We start from the raw sequence: 20,457 nt of genomic DNA, 5'->3' as shown, positions 1-20,457 counted from the left end.
TACCACATGAGGGGGTGTTCATGTGCATTTTCCATGTCGGCTTTTGGTATTTACCATAATTACCATAGCACGTGAAGGCACCATTTCTCACAACTTCCGTATTTGTGACCGGAAATACGCAATCGTCGTGGCAATCTTCTTCCGCAGCGGGCAAAACAAATGGCGCAAGCAACGAGCAAGAGTTATTGTATCGTACCGGGCTGTTTTTGTTATTCCCAAAAGCAGCCACATCTATCTAGTGATGGCCAGTTCGAGGCCTCGTGAAGCAATTGAAACAGTTGAACCAAATGTGCCATATTGTTTCGAGGCTTCGAATCAATCCGACACCCGTCTCAACGGTGACACCTAGTGGTCACTTGCAGGTGTTGATCTGAAACAACCTTGACGAGCCATTAAAAAAATGTGTTGTTTTTTTATTATTATAATTTTCTAATATGTGAAGATTGTAACCTATAGGCTCCTCACTGTGCATAATGTTATTTTGGTCTTGCAAAATGAATATTAATAAAAGAAATCAAGCCACAATGTCTCACTTTTTTAGAGATTTTTATTCAAAAATATTAATTTCTCTGCTGTGGAAGGACTTAGACTACTTCTTTTTTTTCAGATAATTTCTCCAGCCTTTGAAAAAATCCTCTCACAAGGGACACTTGTTACTGGCATGCAAAGATATATATATATATATATATATATATATATATATATATATATATATATATATATATATACATATATATTGTTTTGGTGATTTTCCTTTTATTGTGACAGGACAGTAGAGAGATGACAAAAAAACGAGGCGGGAAAGGTCCACGAGCCGAGACTCGAACTCGGGACGCCCGAGTGCAAAGGCGATACATGTCGGCGCATTGACCACGAGGCCATTGACGCCGACGGCGGAGATATTTTTTTTAGCTAGCACATACAAATTAGGAAAGATTACTGCTATCTCTTTCCAGTTTCATGTAAATTCATGTTTGTTACGGCTCAGTTTTGTTTTGGGTTTGTTCTGTTGCTTTCCTCTTTTTCTTTTAATAGGTTGCCAGATAAGGATCCACACCTGTGTTGAATTTGGAAAGCAGTATTTAAGATGGCTGTCCTTTGTGGGAGGGAGTTCTGATCCCTATCCTGCAGTTGCGCTTAGGAGCTGGACCTTCATATTGTTTTCTCCTTTATTGTTTACTTATTTTTTGTTGGACATCTATTTTCTTTATTATGTAACCCCTAGACGTAAATAAATATTTTGTCTAATTCATTTTTGGATTCTGATCCCTTTATTTTGTTACTTCATTGAGCCGGAATGTAACAATTGGGGGCTCGTCCTCAAATGTTTGATAGAATTTGGAAGGTCCAGCTTCTATTGAAAATAAAAAGAAAAAACGTATTAGGCTACTTGTAGCATTTTCGCTAGCGCCTGTGTGTATGTAGGCGGAGCGTATTTGACGGGTATTTGATTCACCTGCATGTTGCTTGGCGTGCTAGCGCTAACAAACAGTGGGTGTTTTGTTTGTTACTGGGAAATGTGCGCGAGAGTTTTCGGTGTCTTTAAAACGTTGGATTTTCTTCATTGTTGTTCTCAACTGGAGAGAAAATAATTGGTAACCGAAATAGACCGTATGGTAAGTGTATTGATTTCTCTTAAGAGTTCCCTTTGTAAAAACGTTTTTTTCTCTCTCTCTAGGCTATACAGTGTAATGTTAACGTTAGCTTTGGCAGGATTTTGTTGTGTATGTGTAGGCTACTCTACTCGGTAAGCTAATATTGCTGAAAGGTAATTTGTCAGCGAACTCTGTATTTTCTTACACTTACGGTGATGTTCCCCGTTAGGTTTAGCAACGCACTGCGTTGATCTTTTTTTATTTTAGTTTGTTGTTTTTGTGCTGACGCTGAGTTGAGAGCGCTGCCGCTTTTGTATGTCTCACTGGTTTGTCCGTGAGTTTATACATCTGACGGTATTTGAGTGCTTAAAAATACTCGACTCTTGGTGGAGGCATGAAGACTAGGGTTGAGTTATTTTAGGGGGGAGGAGAGAGAGTAGGGGGAATAATCACTTGTTGGTGCTTGTAAATTAAAGCAATCGATTATGAGTTCTGCTGAATAGAAAATAGATAATGGCTACTGTTTTAGATGTATTTTTTGAGTCTCCTTGTGAGGGATTGTTTGATCAATTAACGAAAGAGCAGTTGTTGGAGGTGGCCGCTAGGTATGAGATCTGTTTAACCACCAAAGAAAAAAAGTTAAAAGAGTCTGTGGCACTAATTGTTAAAGCCGCTCTAGTTAAGTTAGAGGTCTTTGATCCTGATAAGTCTGTTGGTTTTGATGATGATGATAGCGCTGCACAATCTTCAGTTATTGCTTCCACATTCTCTTTTGAGCAACGAAAAGAACTAATGCTTTTAGAGATAGAAAAGGCGAAATTGAATCGTGAAATTGAAATTCGCAAATTGGAGGTTGAGGCTTTGCGGTTTCAGTTAATTGGTGAGGGTAAAATGGGGGACAGTGCAAGTGGTCTAACCAGTTCTGTCAGAAAAGGGTTGGATGTAGCCAATAATATTAAGCTGATACCCAAATTTAGTGAAACTGATGTAGACACATTCTTCAGTTTGTTTGAGCGTTTGGCAGATGTTATGAAATGGCCAGATACTGAACAGACTTTGATGTTGCAGTGTGTACTAACTGGTAAGGCACAAAAAGCTTATTTTTCTTTAAGTGCTCGTGATAGTCAAAATTATCATAGGGTTAAAGAGGCTGTACTGAAAACTTATGAGCTGGTACCAGAGGCCTATCGGCAGAAATTTAGAAACATGCGAAAACCTGCAGAACAGACGTATTGTGAATTTGTGAGAGACTTAAAAATCCAGTTAGATCGCTGGTGTGCTGCTTCAGGTGTATCTAGTCGTGAAGATCTTCATGAGTTGTTCCTGTTAGAACAGTTTAAAAGCACTTTGTCTGAGCATGTTTCCATCTTTTTGACTGATCGAAATGTTACATCTACGGAAGAGGCTGCCATTCTTACTGATGAGTATGTACTCACTCATAAATGTGAAGTCAAGAGAAGAAGGTTCAGGTTCAGTGATAGTCCAACAGAGAGTGTAACTGCCCGTCATGCTTTGTCTGATAAGAGTGAAAGGAATTTTAAAAGTTACGCTGATAAAAGTGACCGGTGTGCTTATTGTCATTTAAAGGGACACTGGAAAAAGGATTGTTTAGCACTTAAAGGAAAGCTGATGCGTGTTAAACCTGAACCTAAGCCTACTCTTGCTATTTCATCTGTTCAGACAGATAATAATTCTGACTGTTTTGATATTTTACAGAATCTGGAGAAACCAGTGGTACCTTTCAGTGTTGGAGATGTTGGATATGCTCCCTTCATTACAGAAGGCTATGTGTCATTGCTTGGAAGTACTGAGAAGGTTCCTATTAAGATTCTCAGAGACACGGGGGCATCGGAATCATTCATTTTGCAAACTGTCCTTCCTTTTACTCAGGAGTCCAATACAGGAAACAGTGTGCTGATTCGCGGCATTGGCTTGCAAACATTGTCTGTACCCCTACATAACATGTTTCTCCAATCTGATTTAGTAAATGGAGCAGTGGTGATGGGAGTCCGTCCTTCATTACCAATGGAAGGAGTTTCAGTGATTTTGGGGAATAATCTGGCGGGTGACCGTGTCTGGCGTGATGTTCCACCTCCACCTGTGGTTGCTACTTGTCCTGCTCCATTGGGAGACACTGATATCTCCCAGCAGTATCCAGAGGTATTTGTGTCTTGTGCACTTACGCGTGCAATGCGTAAACAATCAGCCGATGCAAAACTAAGTGATGTGAAGGATTTGTTTACCTCTAAGAGGGTAGTGCCTGGTCTCCTTGCTTTGCCTTCTATACCCCATCAGGTCTGGGTGTCTGCTCAGAAAGAGGATTCATCTCTGAACTCGCTGTTTGATGCTGCTTTATCTCCTGATGTAGCAGAGAGTTCCGCTAATGGGTACTTCATTGAAAATGGGGTACTATTGCGGAAGTGGACTTCTAACACAGAGGGAGGTTTGACTGAACCAATTAAACTGGTGGTTGTGCCTGTTTCTTTGCGACATGCTGTGTTGGATTCTGCTCATGGTGGGGTGTCTGGTCATTTGGGCATAAATAAGACCTACCAACATTTGCTGCAGTATTTTTACTGGCCTCGTATTAAGAGTGATGTAAGGCAGTATATGTGACCCGATCTGGCGAAATGAGTCGGAAGTCGCAACGTTCCAATTTAAGATATGGGCCGTTTATGTGAAAAAACAATGAAATAATATTTTTTATTTTTTTTATTTTTTTGTGCTAAATTTCAAAGAACAGACATTCAAAAATAATCTCCTAAAGTTTCGTAGTCCAAATAATTGAGTAAAGGTATTTAAATGACTATTAAAGTTTACAAAGTTTTACTAAATTCGCTGGAAATGAATATTGCTTTTCTCAACTCCTCTCGTCACCTCTGAGCATTTCCCGGGTATCCCCTGAAACGTCTCTGCTCTCCAAATATGGTGTTACACGTTGTATAGAACCAATCAAAAAGCTTAGAAATGTACACAAACGCTGATCATTTGTCAATGGGAAGCCCCATTTCGACTGACCGGCACGCGATTGGTCCAGCCATCCTCCTGTCAGACTCGCGGCGCTCTGTGTAAACAAGCTAGCAGATCTCCTCAGAAAGATTAAATATTATTAATTTGAGAAATGTCGCTGTCAAAAGAGAGCAAAGTCGCCAAAAAGTCGCCAAAAGCGTTGAACTCACTGGAGGCTTCTAACCTAAGCTCTGCTGCTGGTCATCAAGAGTGGCTAAGGCTAGTCAGTGATTGTTTTGGATCTGGAGACGTGTCATCCTCTGATGATTTATCGTGTATGGATGTGAGTGAGTGCAATTATTCTGTGAGTGTATTTATCTGCAAGGAGAATCCATTACAATGTGTTTGATTTATTTTAACCCAATATTTTACTGTTGGTATATCCGTTATGAATATGTTACACTGTTATTGTCAACTAGCCTACACAAAGATATGATTGCATAGGCTAACATTATTTGTTCTCGGTTTCCTTGTCTCTCTGCCTCTCTCACTTTCTCTCTCTCTTTCACACACACACACACACACACACACACACACACACACACACACACACACACACACACACACACACACCCTCTCTCAAGCAAAACTGTAGCACCTCTGTTCAATCTTTCTGATTTTAGTTAAATGTTTGTAAAAGTGCCTTTTAAATTATTTATTCAAATAAAAACTTTAAAATAATTTGAGCTTCAGCCTGGCATAATAGCATATATTAATGTCTTTGGTCAAATTAAGCTGTACAATAAATAGTTCATCCCTTTAAATGCAATGGATTTTGAAAGATATCAACAAAAAACGGGCAAAAAACTTTAAAAGCGATTTTCTCAGGTTTTCAATTGGAAAAAGAGGGCAGACGACCATAATTCAAATGTGTATATATTTACAACCATTCAAGGTATGACTTTGACTAGGATATCATTTGAAAGCGTATGGTCTCCTCTTTCCAGTAATACCAAAATATCAGTTTTGAAATTTGGGTCACTGTGACTCATTTTGCTGGATCAGGTCACATATTAAGACTTGTTCGATCTGTCAGTTGACTGGAAAACCAAACCAGACCATAAAACCTGTGCCTTTGTATCCCATACCTGTTATGGAACAGCCTTTTCAGCATCTTCTGGTGGATTGTGTCGGGCCTTTACCACCTTCAAAGTCTGGTAGCGTTTACTTATTGACAGTGATGTGTCAGAGCACTCGATATCCTGCTGCATTTCCTTTGCGTTCAATCACCACACGATCAGTAGTAAAAGCCTTGTCCCAGTTCATTTCTATTTTTGGAATTCCAAAAGTTCTTCAGAGTGATCAGGGGACAAACTTTACCTCTAACATGTTTCAAGAGGTTCTGCGGCAGCTAGGCATTAGACACAACAAATCCAGTGCCTACCATGCAGAGAGTCAGGGTGCCCTAGAACGTTTTCACCAGACGTTAAAATCTTTGTTGAGGGCATATTGCACTGAGTTAAAAGGTGATTGGGAGGAAGGTCTACCTTGGTTGTTGTTGGCCACACGTGAGGTTATTCAGGAGAGTTTGGGATTTAGTCCCAATCAGTTAGTCTTTGGACATTGTGTACGGGGACCCTTGGCGGTACTGAGTAATGCTGCTTTACCAGAGGAGCCACCACAGAGGTCTGATTCAGTATATACAGGGTTTTCGTCGACGTTTAGTTTTGGCTGGGGAATTGGCAAAAGAAAAGTTGGAAAAAACTCAGGAAAAGATGAAAGGCTGGTTTGATCGCAAGTCTGAGATTCGCATGTTTAGTCCAGGAGATCAGGTGTTAGCCTTATTTCCGTTACCAGGTTCTCCTTTTGCTGCGAAGTTTTTAGGACCTTACACTGTGCTTCGAAAAGTGTCTGATCAAAATTATATTATTTCTACCCCTGAGCGCAGGAAACATACCCAGTTGTGCCATGTGAATTTGTTAAAACCTTTTTATTCTCGTAATGCTGCTCCTGAAGTCATTCCTTCCCCAGTTGCCCTAGCTAGTTTGAGTCAAGTAGGTGACGTGCAACAGGATGTGAAACCACCTGATGATGTCGTTTTACAACCTCGCCTAAAAAACTCTGAGACCTTGGCTAATTTAGAAGGATGGGTAAAACATTTGACTTGCAAACAACGCTTTGAGTTAAATTCTATGCTGACTGAATTTTCTGTTCTCTTTTCAGATACTCCTTCTCGTACACACTTGATTGAACACGATATTGATGTAGGCGATGTTAAACCTGTCCGACAAATGAAACCGTGTATCATTTGACAAACGTCAGAAATTGGAGGCTGAAGTCAATTACATGCTTGAAAACAACATAGCAAAGCCTTCCTTTTCAGATTGGGCTTCGCCTTGTTTGTTAGTGGGAAAATCAGATGGCACTCAGCGTTTTTGCACAGATTATAGACGAGTAAATATCCTGACTAAACCTGACTCATATCCATTGCCTAGGATGGAAGACTGCGTTGACCAAGTTGGATCAGCTAACTATGTCAGTAAATTTGATTTGCTCAAAGGGTACTGGCAAGTGCCTTTGACCGCCCGAGCACAGGAAATTTCCTCTTTTATTAAACCATTTGGATTATATTCTTACACCGTAATGAGCTTTGGTCTCAGAAATGCCCCAGCTACATTTCAGCGTTTAATGAACAGAGTGACAGCTGGTTTAGAGGGTTGTGCCGTATACCTGGATGACATTGTTGTCTATAGTGACACATGGGATCAACACCTTATCCGAATCCGTGCACTGTTTGAGCGTTTGTCTGATGCCAAACTCACAGTCAACCTGGCAAAGTGTGAGTTTGCTAGGGCGACTGTGACTTATCTGGGCAAGGTTGTCGGAATGGGTAAAGTGCGGCCTGTACGTGCTAAAGTCATAGCGATTGACAAATTTCCTACCCCTCAGACTAAACGTGAATTGATGAGATTTTTAGGAATGGCTGGGTATTACAGAAGTTTTTGTCCAAACTTTTCTTCTGTTGTTGCCCCGCTTACAGATTTGTTGCAAGCAAAGGCTAAATTTGTGTGGACTCCAAAATGTGAAAGCGCCTTTGAGAATGTTAAACGATTGCTCACATCGTCCCCTGTTCTGACGGCTCCTCGACTTGATAAACCATTCAAACTCCAGGTGGATGCTAGTCAGGTTGGAGCGGGAGCTGTTCTGCTGCAGGCTGATGAGAGTGGTATAAATCGCCCTGTCAGCTATTTCTCAAAAAAATTCAATTCGTATCAGACCAATTATTCTACCATTGAGAAGGAGGCGTTAGCGTTGATTTGGTCCCTGCAGCATTTTGAGGTGTATTTGTCTTGTGGGACTATGCCAACTGTGGTGTACACAGACCATAACCCCCTTACGTTTCTTCACTCTCTGCAGAATCCGAATCAGCGTCTTATTAGGTGGTCTCTTTTCTTACAGCCTTATGCTTTGGAGATTCGTCATGTGAAAGGCGTAGATAATATTTTAGCTGACGCCTTGTCCCGTGCCCCATGTGGTGGAGAATAAAGTTTCTTGACTATTAATACTCCTCTTCTCTTCCCTTTTATTGGTCTTCAACTCCTTAATTTTGCTTTTTCCAGGCGCCGGGAGATTGCTGGTTTTGAAACTAAGAGATGGTTAGAGTTTGGGGAAGTTGTAATGGTTAATGATCGATATTAACGTCACCCTAACTCCGGTAAGGTTGTTCTTTTTGTATGTATGTTTTGGGGTTGGAACTTGTATAAGGTAGAGTTTCTAATGAGAATCTCTCCCTTTTTAAGGGGGGAGGTGTTACGGCTCAGTTTTGTTTTGGGTTTGTTCTGTTGCTTTCCTCTTTTTCTTTTAATAGGTTGCCAGATAAGGATCCACACCTGTGTTGAATTTGGAAAGCAGTATTTAAGATGGCTGTCCTTTGTGGGAGGGAGTTCTGATCCCTATCCTGCAGTTGCGCTTAGGAGCTGGACCTTCATATTGTTTTCCCCTTTATTGTTTACTTATTTTTTGTTGGACATCTATTTTCTTTATTATGTAACCCCTAGACGTAAATAAATATTTTGTCTAATTCATTTTTGGATTCTGATCCCTTTATTTTGTTACTTCATTGAGCCGGAATGTAACATGTTAAATTTAAATGCAAGCCTAAATAGCCTATAACTAATCAAATCGCACTATATCACCAAAAATCCGCTATCTCAAAATCAAACTCCTCTCACAAAAACCCACGAGGTCAAGATGCGTTGATTTCACTTTTATAGGCTACAGATGTGCGACTGTGTGGTCTGTTCCCGACCGTGTCAATCAAACGCTGATTCGGCGGACCACACCTGATGAAACACTTAGTGAAACACTTCGAGGCTTCGTTTGGCCATAGTCACGTGACATAGGTGTTTTGAATCATGCTTCGGATCAGTGTTTCGAAACACCTGCGCTTCGGGATCTCGCAAAGCTTCGGAACGACTGTTTCGCGTCAGCCATCCTTACATCTATCTTTTTCATTCCTTCCCTCAGCTCCCTGTTGATGATGAAGTTCGACGGAAATGGATTCAGGCTATCCGGCGGGATGTTATTGATCCTGTGACGATCTTTTCTCCTTCTCATGTCACCATTCACTAATGCGCCATTTTGTGTGTGTGTGTGTGTGTGACGCTCCAAATGTTAATTATATTTTCTTTTCTTTTTGCCTTTGATTTATTTATGTATTATGAAGTAGCTCCCCCTCTTTGTTGTTGTTGTTGTTTTCTTCTTGGTTAATACTTTTTTGTATATTGACAACATTTGTATACGTCAAGTCAAGTGTATTTATATAGCGCTTTTCACAATACAGATTGCATCAAAGCAGCTTCACAGCATTAAACCAAAATAACACAACAAGGTTGTTTCTAGTGTAAATTTATTGATTGATAAAATTAAATTAATATCCCCAAAATATCCCCAACTATACGCATTTTATTTCCCTTGTGGGCAATTTGTATGCAGCGTAGTAGAAATATAACATAGACAACAATATAAAACAGAATAAATAAGAACACACAAGTAAGTTAGGCTACACATTATTCATTTAAAATAATAATATTTAACATTCTGAGTATTTAACAATCTGATTGCACCAGGGACAAATTAATATTTGTATCAATTGCGTTTCATCTTTTGTAGTCTAGCGAGAGCAGAATAGAGAACTCTTGAGTGCAAAAAACGTCACTAACTTACCTAAGAGCATGATTAAAGATAACGGTTGAATTAAACTGACAGACTTCTCTTTGGTATTCACACCAAAACGCAGTTTATTGTCAATAATAGTCCTAAATATTTATAACTTTCCACACACTCCACCTTCACACCTTTAATGAACGTATACTGAATGAGCTTCAGTTCTGAAATCAATAGTCATATATCTTTGGTCGATACATTCAGCTGCAGACAATTAAGCATCACCACGCCATTTTACAAAGTCATCAACAACTGGACCATGACAAGTTAATTTTTTTTCGAAGTTGTAAAGACTAGAGTTCTCAACGGGTCGGGTCGGCCCGACAAACCCGACGGGAGCCGCGGGTTCGGGTCGAAAATATAATCAAATGACTCGGGTCGGGTCGGACCTCGGGCTTAATCTTTTCCGCTCAGTGAAAAAAAAAAAAAACATTTATTAATCATCGCTGCTGTTCACCGTAAAGAAAGTCTGGCTGCTGCGTGCAACGTGCATTATGGAGAGGGGCGGGGGCAGACCTGACGCCGCTGCATGCACGCCTTTAGCCTGGAGAGAAGAAGATGGAGTTGGTGAAAAGTAAACTTGCCGCAGGTGAATTCACCGTCGCTACTAGCCTATTTAGATATTTTAAAGTTTATTGTTTCAGTTGTTTGTATTGTTTGTATTATTAAAAGGCGTGAACATTAAAGGTTGGTTTGAATTCCCGTCTGCTGGTCATGATAATACGTATGAGAAAGAAAAAAAATCCGACGCGCGTCGGGCCGAGGGCCGGGTTCGGGCAGATTTATGTTGATGTGTCGGGTTAGATCGGGTCCAGGCTTTAAAAGCCACGGGCCGGGTCAGGTCGGGTTGTAATTTTCAGGCCCGTTGAGAACTCTAAAGACTCTCTGATCCATTTTCTCTTGCCTGGGTATGTTTTTCTGATATGTTGACGCTTGACAGGAACTCCGCTTCCACAACGATTACGTATTTCCGGTTATTGTGAAAAAGGTCTCTTAGCCTTCGATTATTATTATTTTAGAACTGAAGTGACTCCAGTCCATTTACTAAATGTGAAAGGAACTTTTTCAAGTGAAGCACAAAATCGGCAGAATAAGCAGAGGAAGATCACCTTCATCCACTCTGAAAAGTGTTTTCACCTGTAAAGTCTGGTATGGTAATGGTAATGCCATGTTGGTAGATATGCACCTGTAGAATTTTATTTTGTTGAAACTCCAGATAAAAGTAAAAAGCTATTATTATGTTTAGGTCCATGTCTGAGGCAGTTCAACTACAACATTTCTTTACAACAACAACAAAAAAACTTCTACGGAAGACTGTATTCTCGTAATTTTGACTTTATTCTACTAAAAGCTTCTAATTACATCTTCAACAGTGTAATAAAATTACTGTACTAATTTTTAAAGAGTAATTCCTTATGTTACTTTTTGAATAAAAAGTAATTAAATTACAGTAATTAATTAGTAAGTATTGCAAATACTTTTTTACAGTGGGAGGAGTTTCACTGATTATAGGCTTGTTCAACAGTGTAATTAGATTACTGTACTAATTTTTAAGAGTGATTCCTTTTTTAACTTTTTGAAATGTAGGGCCCTAACATAAACTCTAGCCCAGGGGCCCCAGACCCCTCAGTCCTGCCCTGATTGTATTTATTTGTGCTATTGTTTGTAATTTGTTATTTTGTTCTTTTTTTATTTGCACCGTTTACTTGTCTTTATATTTAATAAAATACTTATAATTATTTGTAGTGAGTCCAGTGAAAATGTTTGCAGGGCAAGTAAAAAGCTGAACCAGAATGAACCTGCAGAAAAGCTCATTTGTCTTGAGCCCTACAAATATCATGACCTGCCTCTTTTGTTATAAAATAAAGTTTTGAAAGAATAAATAATATTAAAACTAGGAATTGTACTTGGTCCACCCTACATCTCAAAGCTGGAGCCGGAGCTGGTGTTGTTTAAAGGAGTCATAATGTAGAAATTTCACTTTTCCACGAGAATCAATGTATGTTATGATTGCATAATGATTATACACTGGCCGGGAAGCCGATATTTAAAAGTGAAGCGTTTGTTTACCTCGGGGTTTGTAAAATAGGCCACGTGCACGCGCACGAAAAAACGAGATTTTGATTTCTTCCCCTTCTTGACGTCAAGACGGGGGAGGATATACCAAATATGGACACCGCAAACCTATGCCGCGGGAAGCCCGCCCCTCTCCCCCTCAGATTCAGTTTAGTTGACTCGAGAAAGATGGAGAAATCGAGTGCACACCTGAGATGCTCTGTGGGTGACTGCCACAAACAACATGCAAATGTGTTTTATCTACCAAAAACGGACGAAACTATCAGGGAACAGTGGATGAAATTCATTTTTAATGACGCTGTCCCAACAACTCTTTCAAGTGGCGTATCGTTAGGTGTGTGTGCTAAACATTTTACACCGGAATCTTTTACAAATTTGGGGCAGTATCAGGCGAACTTGGCCTCGAAGCTCCGTTTGGGAAAAGGTGCCATCCCAACCATCAGGGACTTGCCAGAAATTGAAAAGGTAAGACTGTGTTTTTATTGCTCTACTGTGGTTAACAAATAGCAGCTAACAGCTAATGCGGCTATTGTATGTAACGTTACCTTCGAGGTAAACACGGGGAATGGACTCTACGAATGCTAGCCACATCTTTCCACTTTGTTTTACACTAGCAGCTACAGTAGTGACGGTACAGGAGTCCATGCTCAGTGGCTAAAACTGTTTAAATGCAAGTATGAAAACAATATACCCCTAAACATTATTAGCCAAACTCATGCAAAACATGCAGTTTGAAAATAGCTTTCAGTTAGTGGGGCTTCTGTAAGAATGTATATGGCAATGGTGTATTTTTTCTTTTTTCTTTGGTTGTGATTACAATTTCACTAACAATAAGTACCGTCACATTTATTGAGCTATTGCAGTATTTTGTCTATGTTTTTGTACCGCTTGGAAGTAGTAAAATACATTCCTGCAACCAATCAACGCGCCCCTCATTTGCATTATTATAATGACCGTCCACGACAGCCAAAACATCGCATCAGATCTCGCGAGACAATAATGCCTTTAGAAATAAGGGTCTGAGGGGCTCTGTGTTGATTTTTTTTCCACTTTTCTTTTTTAGAAGTGCCTAAAATACTATAATAGAGCATTTGGGTATCCAAGGTAACACAACATTATGACTCCTTTAAAGTCCATAGTAATTGTTCTGACTTCATGAAGCCTCATGGTGTGAATGAAACATTAAACTGACTAGAACAAACTCTTTGAAATGTATACTGGATATCAAGGGTGAAACTGTTAAAGGGGTCATATAATGTCATTTTTGTACAAGCTAATATGATTCTTTAGGGTCTAAATTAAAAGTTTGTAATATACTTTAATTAAAAATTCTCCTTAGTATTGTAAGAAAACACTCATTTTACCTGGTCAAAAACAGCTCTGTTTTCAGCACGCAGTTTCAGTGCATGTGTCTTTAAATGATAATGAGCTTTGCTCACCCCGCCCCTCTGTTCTGTGCATACACTGTTTGTTATAATAACACAATAACCATAACGCGTTGTTCATTATAAACGTGGGATTATGAATTATATTGATAACGTCGTACATAGAAAACATGCCCTAATGTACCTGAGTGTAAAAATAGCTGCATTCATCGTGAAGCTGCTAGCTATTTGCAAAGATTAATATAAAGATTAATATAAAGGTCAATAAAATGTTACACTCACTTGTTCTTCTGTAGGTTCAGCAGGAACACGAATAGTTGGTACCGATCCTTTTTTCAGGAGCAGCTTCTTAGCAAATCCAGCTTTATACTGACCCCCCAGTTAACACAGAACGTTCCCTTAATGTTATTTTTTGGTTATTTTTTTGGGAACCAAATACTTACGTTAGGGGAATGTTCTTTTTTGGTTTTATTTTTATGTAACAATAAAATAACGTTCCCAGAACGTTGCTGGGTGGTTACCATAAAAAATAACGTTCTGGGAACCATAAACTAACATTCTGAGAATGTTCTGGGTACCAAAAACTAACGTTATGGGAACCAAAAATTGTTAGCTAGCTGGGCCTCGTTTGTAAAGCAGTCTGGTGAAATGATTCGCGCAAACATGACAGCATTGACGTTGATCGTGGGGAATATTCCCTTCGAAAACAAACTCAGCCACTGCGTCTTCAGCTGTACGGATTTAGAAACATCATCAATATGACTGCTGTGTTCGTTATTACACCCAAGAACAGAACACCACAATCTCAGACGCCATTCTACTCAGCACTCCAGCTATCAACAATGAACGCGCCGGTCGGCGCATGCTATGATTGACAGCTCGCTCACGAGGGCGCGTCACAATATCTAACAGCTTGATTCAGGAGAGGGGGAAACATATAAGAAGATTAAAAAAAAAAACACTGGATGGATTTTTATCATTTTATGATGGTTGTGTACAGGCACTGCCAACACACATTTCAGTACAATCAACTTGTAAAAGTGCATGTACCATTATATGACCCCTTTAATAACGTAGACAGACAGCAATCTCATTCATAATTTATACATGTGCAAAAGGCCACTTATGATAATGTCAGAGCACTATTGCGCTACTCTAGTGAGACTCTTATTATGAAAGTCTGTGGCGCGAGCAACCGGAAGAGACACTGTTCATTCAGTACGGCGCGAACAGCAGATTACCTCAGCAGCTGTCCGAAATCAGTTTGCCGCATTCAGGAACGGCTGAAGACGTGCGTCGCTCTGATTAGATGTTTCTTGTGTTTGTGTGCGTCCTATAACGAGTGAGTACTTTACTCCTTCAATGTTGATTGATGCTCGTTATCTGTAATGAGGCAGTGATCGGCTGTATAATGTTACATGGCAATGTTAACTAATCCGTGCCAGCTATTATAACTTAAGTGTGGATCTTCAAAGTTCAGAATTATAATGTTAATAATGTTTTAGTAAATAATGTAGATAAATAGTGAAAGTAAATGTGATGGAAATGTTATATCAGGTGTTTATGGATCATTGTCATTGTCTGAAGGGAGCAGCCTATAGTCAGTATGTGAATGATGATTATTTGTACTGATGTTGCTGTTATTTGAGTATTGCTCTTTGTGTGTTGCAGAGAAACCACACACTCATAATACTGTACATCTACATCTCAACTACGAGCATGCCAAACACGTCTACGTCTGTTAATGAGTATTCAGCCCGCTTATGAGCCAGTTCTACGTCAATTAAAGCAGGACTCACTGACTGTGCACCTACTAAATCTAAGTCTCCACTAAATGTGCTCAACCTGCTCATGCATTGGGTCATTGTCCCTTTCAATCCTTACATGTTATCGGCCATCATCTTCAGGGTCAAGCAAAGCTAGGATCCATTCTCTCTGCAGGCCGTCAAGGAAGCCCTCCATAGTCCACTGCACTGTTTAGCTCAAACTCCTTCTTGTTAATGCTCATGTAAAGGCTGACTCCCTCTCCTGTTAATATTTCATACCAGTGAAAATAAAATCAGTTCAAAGTGATGCTTCTCTCTGAGGTGTTCTGATCGACACACCTAGTTCACTGCTAAACACACCTGAAACCAGCCCTTATCATCTATAAGAGTAGCCTTCGCTACAATACAGCCATTCAAAAGCTCAGTTGAGACAATTAAAACATGGGAAGCTCAAAAAGCAATCATATCAGGATACTTCATGACTTTCAGAACTAAAATTATTCCTGATTCAAGCAGAATCAGCAGAAAATAAGAAAGTGGACAATAACAATGAGATGTTGGGAAAATGAGTCAATAGTTTAATCAATAATTATATGAAGCAAATACAAAGATTAATTAAAAGTGAAATGGAATGAGACAGATCTCTCTCTTTACTGACTCATAAGAGACTCATGAGAAGAGAAGAAAAGTGTCCAGTTTCAAAGATACATGAAAGTATATCTTGTGTTTGTATGGAAGAGTAGAAGTGGAAGAGAAACTAGATGTTCCGATGAAAAACATTGAAAACAAGTTAAAAATGAATATCAGATTCATGTCTCTCTTAAAGGTTTCATGGCCTTCTTCTCCAGTGTGAATTTTCTGGTAGTCTTTCAGTTCATCTTCTGTAGTAAAGGACTTCAGCACTGAAACACACACCGCTGTGTCTTTTCTGCTGTAATATTACAAATGAATCTTCTCATTTGAGTGAATCTTCAGGTGTTTCTTCAGGACTGAAGCTCAATGAAACTGTTTACCGCACTGATCAGTTAAATGGTCTTTCTTCAGAATGAGAAGCTGATGTGATTTCAGAGTGAAAGCCTGAGACGCTTCTTCCCAGTGTGAACTCTCATGTGCGAATCTTCAGACTTGATTTACATGTGAAGCGTTTTTTACATTGAGGGCAGGAGACAGATTTTGTGGCTTCTGTTTTTCCTTTCTTGTTGTGCTGAGAGTTCAGGGCAGAGAACGGTTTGTAATTGTGCCGTACCGTACCAGGCCCAAGTGGAAACACAACTGGAACCTTTTCTGAAGGTGGAAAGCAGCTTTTGTTTCTCAGCACATAAAGATGAACTACTTACTGTGATCTCAGACTGTGTTGATGTGGTTTCTCCACCGCATGGATCTTCATGTGTCGCTTCAGGTGACAATTAAAAGAGAAACTCTTCCCACAATGATCACACGTGTGCGGCTTCTCTCCAGTGTGGATCATCTCATGTGTTTTCAGATTTGCTGACTGACTGAATATCTTGTCACAGTGTGAACACTTGTAAGGTTTTTCTCCAGTGTGAATTCTCTGATGTCGGTTTAAATTTATCCCTGTAGCAAAAGTCTTCTCACACTCAAAGCACATGTACTCTCTCACACCAGTATGAATTTTCTGATGTGCATGTAAAGTTTGCAGTTGTGAAAAACTCTTTCCACACACAGAACATGAATGTGGCTTCTCCTTCATATGAACTCTCAGGTGTGTCTTCAGGTGTGATGCCCTAAGAAATGATTTGCTGCACTGATCACATGTGAACGGCTTCTCTCCAGTGTGAACTCTCATGTGAACATTAAGGGATGATGATTGACTGAAACTATTCCCACATTGATTGCATGTGAACGGCTTCTCTCCGGTGTGGATCCTCATGTGAACAATAAGGTGTGCTAATTGACTGAAACTATTCCCACATTGATTGCATGTAAACGGTTTCTCTCCTGTATGAACTCTCATGTGAATCTTCAGAGATTTTTTGTCTGCAAATCTCTTTTCACATTGATCACATGTGAACGGCTTCTCTCCGGTGTGAACTCTCATGTGAACATTAAGGTATGATGATTGACTGAAACTCTTCCCACATTGATCACATGAGAACGGCTTCTCTCCAGTGTGAACTCTCATGTGACGCTCAAGACTTTGTTTGGTTGTGAAACTCTTTCCACACTGAGTGCAGGTGAAAGATTTCTTGTATTTTCTTTTCTTTAAAAATGTATTTTTAGTCTTTGAGCGACTCAAAGGTTTTTCTCCAGGTTTGACATGATGTTTCTCCTCCACTTCACTCAGTTCTTCACTCTCCTCCACTTCACTCAGTTCTTCACTCTCCTCCTTCACTTGTCTCAGTTCTTCACTCTCCTCCTTCACTTCCATCGAGTCTGAAAAAAAAAATTCATTTTCAAATTTTCTAAATAATCAAAATAATTCAAAGAGAGAAATATGGAGTGAATGGAGAAAAAAATTATCCCAGATGTAACAGACAACTGCTATATTTTATAAATTGATTAAACATCCCTGAAACTTTCCATGAATGAGGTACACTTATCTTCCAGTTATTATTTTTTAAACATTATAGGCACAAATCCCATGTTTTCACGCATGTGAAAGTGGGACACAAGAAACACAAGATCAAGTAAAATTCACTGCGAGAAAGAACACAAATGTTTGCAGTAAAGCGGAGTAGATTGTAATTTTTTACATTTTGGAATGATTATTTTTTGTACGTTTGTAAAAAATATGCACAAAATTCAGGTCAAAATTCTGGTAACACTGTTACAAATGATAAACCATATATAAAATAAATGTAAAATAAAGAAGAAGTGCTTGAATGAATGGAAAATAAACACCAACCTCTTTGTTCTTCGGGATCTTCAGTGTGTTTCATTCTGCAGGGTTCTGGATCACTCATGTTCTCACTGTCCTCTTTAATAAACTCAGTCTTTGCAGATTTCAGCTCTTCCTGATGCATTGCTGCTCGTCTTCACTTGTAGCTGATGAGAATATTCCAGCATTTATTGGAGAATTACAGCGGGAGGAGCTTCAATGATGATGAATTGCTGTGGGAGGAGCTTCACTGATGATGATTTGTAGTGTGAGGAGTTGATCTGCCAAAATCAAAAATATATCTTTACTGAGTTTGTTTTTATGCTCATGGACAACAGAATATAATAATGTAAATTCCTCCAAATATAAATAATGATAAGAAAAACAGTTGAAAGCATAAACAGAAATAAACATAGGCTACATAGTAACAAACAAATACCCTCAGTCTGCTGACACCAATGAAATGAGCTTTAAGTGTCAATTTACAGGAGATCTGAAGACATCAGCATAATAAATGAGGTGAAAACAGGAACTATTGTCATGAAATAAAGAGTGTTGTCAGCAGATCTGTTAATGTTGATGAGCCTCAGACTATCAACATTCAACAAGCCATTCAGGATCATCAGCAGATCATCTCACTTTATTCTGAGTGTTTGCTGTTAGAAACACATTATCTGAGTCAGGATAGATAATAAAAGCCTGTAAAACAGCTCTATTGAAAGAATTAACATGCTTTCTCATAATATAACATGGATAAATCATCAATAATATAACAAATAATTAAATAAATAACCTATCTTTACGAACCTCTACAGGCAAATAACCATAAAATGTTCATCTAAATATAGGTCGACTTTATAATAACTATTAATTCCAATAAAGTTATTCAACATGTTACAGATTTGTATGTACAAAAACTGACAATGATCATAAAACTCTTTAAAAATAAAGAAAATGTTACACTTCCTGTGTCAAACTTCATTAATTTATCTATATTCCCATGCATATAGATTTGAAATTTCCCACGTACATTAATCATACAGGGGCAATAAAGTTCCTTTTTAGTTCCTTGTGATGAAAATGGCAACAGCAGCAACACTTGGGATCGATTCCCATCAATTCCCCTCACAGATCTAAAACTTTGACTTGACATTCAATAACAGTTCGCGCTCCAAACATCGAAACAATCACACAAACGAACACAAAATCGCTCAGGTCTGAATGAACTCAACAGCTGTGTCCCAATGTGAAGGCTGCATCCTTCGAAGGACAGACCATGTAGCCTTCATAGGATTTACTAATTGCACAACCAGGTGTTCCCGATCACCGCTCCTGGAGCCAAGCAACAGTGCGAGAGTATGCTACCATCCTGATAATTCATTTGATATAATTGAGTAAACAGCTATGGAGCCAGAATTGGCTATTGTCATTTTTATGTTTTACATTTTACTGGAGGACATGGTGAGGATGTTTCAGCCCCAGCGCTGTCGGGTCATGTGTTTTCGGCTTAGCCATTACAGATAAATTAAGCTGGTTTGCTGCGTCCCAATTCAGAGGCTGCGTCCTGAATTGGCGGATTACATCTTTTTTTTTTTCAAAGGTTCAAATGTTCACTTATATCTTACCGTGATGCAATTTTGTAGGCTAGTGTATTCTTTTTATTACATACACAAATGGACCATGGTGAACATACATGTTTTCAACCCTCTTTGAATATAAAACCCAGGTGAATATAAAAAAGTCTAGTGCAAACGTTACTCCCGCTTGTCATCGGCAACTTTCAGTTGCTAGGCGACAAGAACAATCCTCAGTAGGCTAGACCGGTCCGAGCACAGTTTGGCTCCCCAGTAGGCCGCGGCCAGTCACTTTCGTCTGTCAGATGTCCAGCACCACCAGACCAGCCGGATCAGTTCAATTCAATTCAATTAAAATTTATTTGTATAGCGCTTTTCACAATACATATTGTTTCAAAGCAGCTTTACAGAAAGTGCATTTCAGAAATGTACATAGAAAAATACAGTTAGTTAATCATGTATTAATTTAGGGCATAAACATATCGCCAGCGTCGAGTCGTCTCTTAACAGGCTTCGAGTCGTCTCTGCACGGGTGTTGGGACATCTGTAGTTTCCATGGGAGGCTGGATACAAACTGGAGCTGACAATCTGTATTTGCGTCCCGAGATAACAACAGAAAAGCAGATGGGAAAGAATTAGCGTAGCTGCTGTTCATAACAATAATGCATTCAATCTGATTCAACTGTAGTATAAAAGGTAAGTATTATGTGAATGCTTGGCTAAAGAGATGCGTCTTTAATCTAGTTTTAAACTGGGACAGCGAGTCTGAGCCTTGAACAATATCAGGAAGGCCATTCCACAGTTTAGGAGCTAAATGTGAAAACGCCCTCCCTCCTTTAGTGGACTTAGATATCCTAGGAATGATATCTAAAGGTTAAAATTTTTACCCTATTCACGTAAGAAAAAGAATGAATAGGCGTATGAATAGACTATATTTGGGTCTTTTTTTAAACTTTCCCCTAATTGGATTCTTCTGGACTTTTTTTCCCTTACTCAGGACATATTGAGGATACAAAATCAGTTGAGTTTGCTTCTGTTGCAATTTGT

General features: G+C 39.2%; 4 protein-coding genes across 4 annotated transcripts in view; 1 reads left to right on the top strand and 3 right to left on the bottom strand.

Annotated features, from left to right (window-relative positions):
• LOC311292296 (uncharacterized protein) overlaps positions 1-20,457 on the bottom strand; it is a 204,245-nt gene that overhangs the window by 77,325 nt on the left and 106,463 nt on the right. The window lies entirely within an intron of this gene.
• LOC311292401 (uncharacterized protein) overlaps positions 1-20,457 on the top strand; it is a 379,414-nt gene that overhangs the window by 291,000 nt on the left and 67,957 nt on the right. The gene's annotated exons all lie outside the window — the stretch shown is intronic.
• The window catches only part of LOC311291807 (uncharacterized protein), a 102,293-nt gene that overhangs the window by 32,933 nt on the left and 48,903 nt on the right, over positions 1-20,457 (bottom strand). The gene's annotated exons all lie outside the window — the stretch shown is intronic.
• LOC311299568 (uncharacterized protein) lies at positions 15,918-18,138 on the bottom strand. Its single transcript, XM_084423188.1, has 2 exons — positions 17,864-18,138; positions 15,918-17,391 (listed from the first exon to the last, which is right to left on the bottom strand). The coding sequence occupies exons 1-2, from the start codon at positions 17,979-17,981 to the stop codon at positions 16,331-16,333; spliced, it is 1,179 nt and encodes a 392-aa protein (XP_084279314.1). The 5' UTR covers positions 17,982-18,138; the 3' UTR covers positions 15,918-16,330.

The sequence above is a fragment of the Rutilus rutilus genome (assembly GCF_951802725.1).
Source record: "Rutilus rutilus genome assembly, chromosome: 1".
Taxonomy (NCBI): Eukaryota; Metazoa; Chordata; class Actinopteri; order Cypriniformes; family Leuciscidae; genus Rutilus; species Rutilus rutilus.
This window is presented reverse-complemented; position numbering and strand designations above follow the sequence as displayed.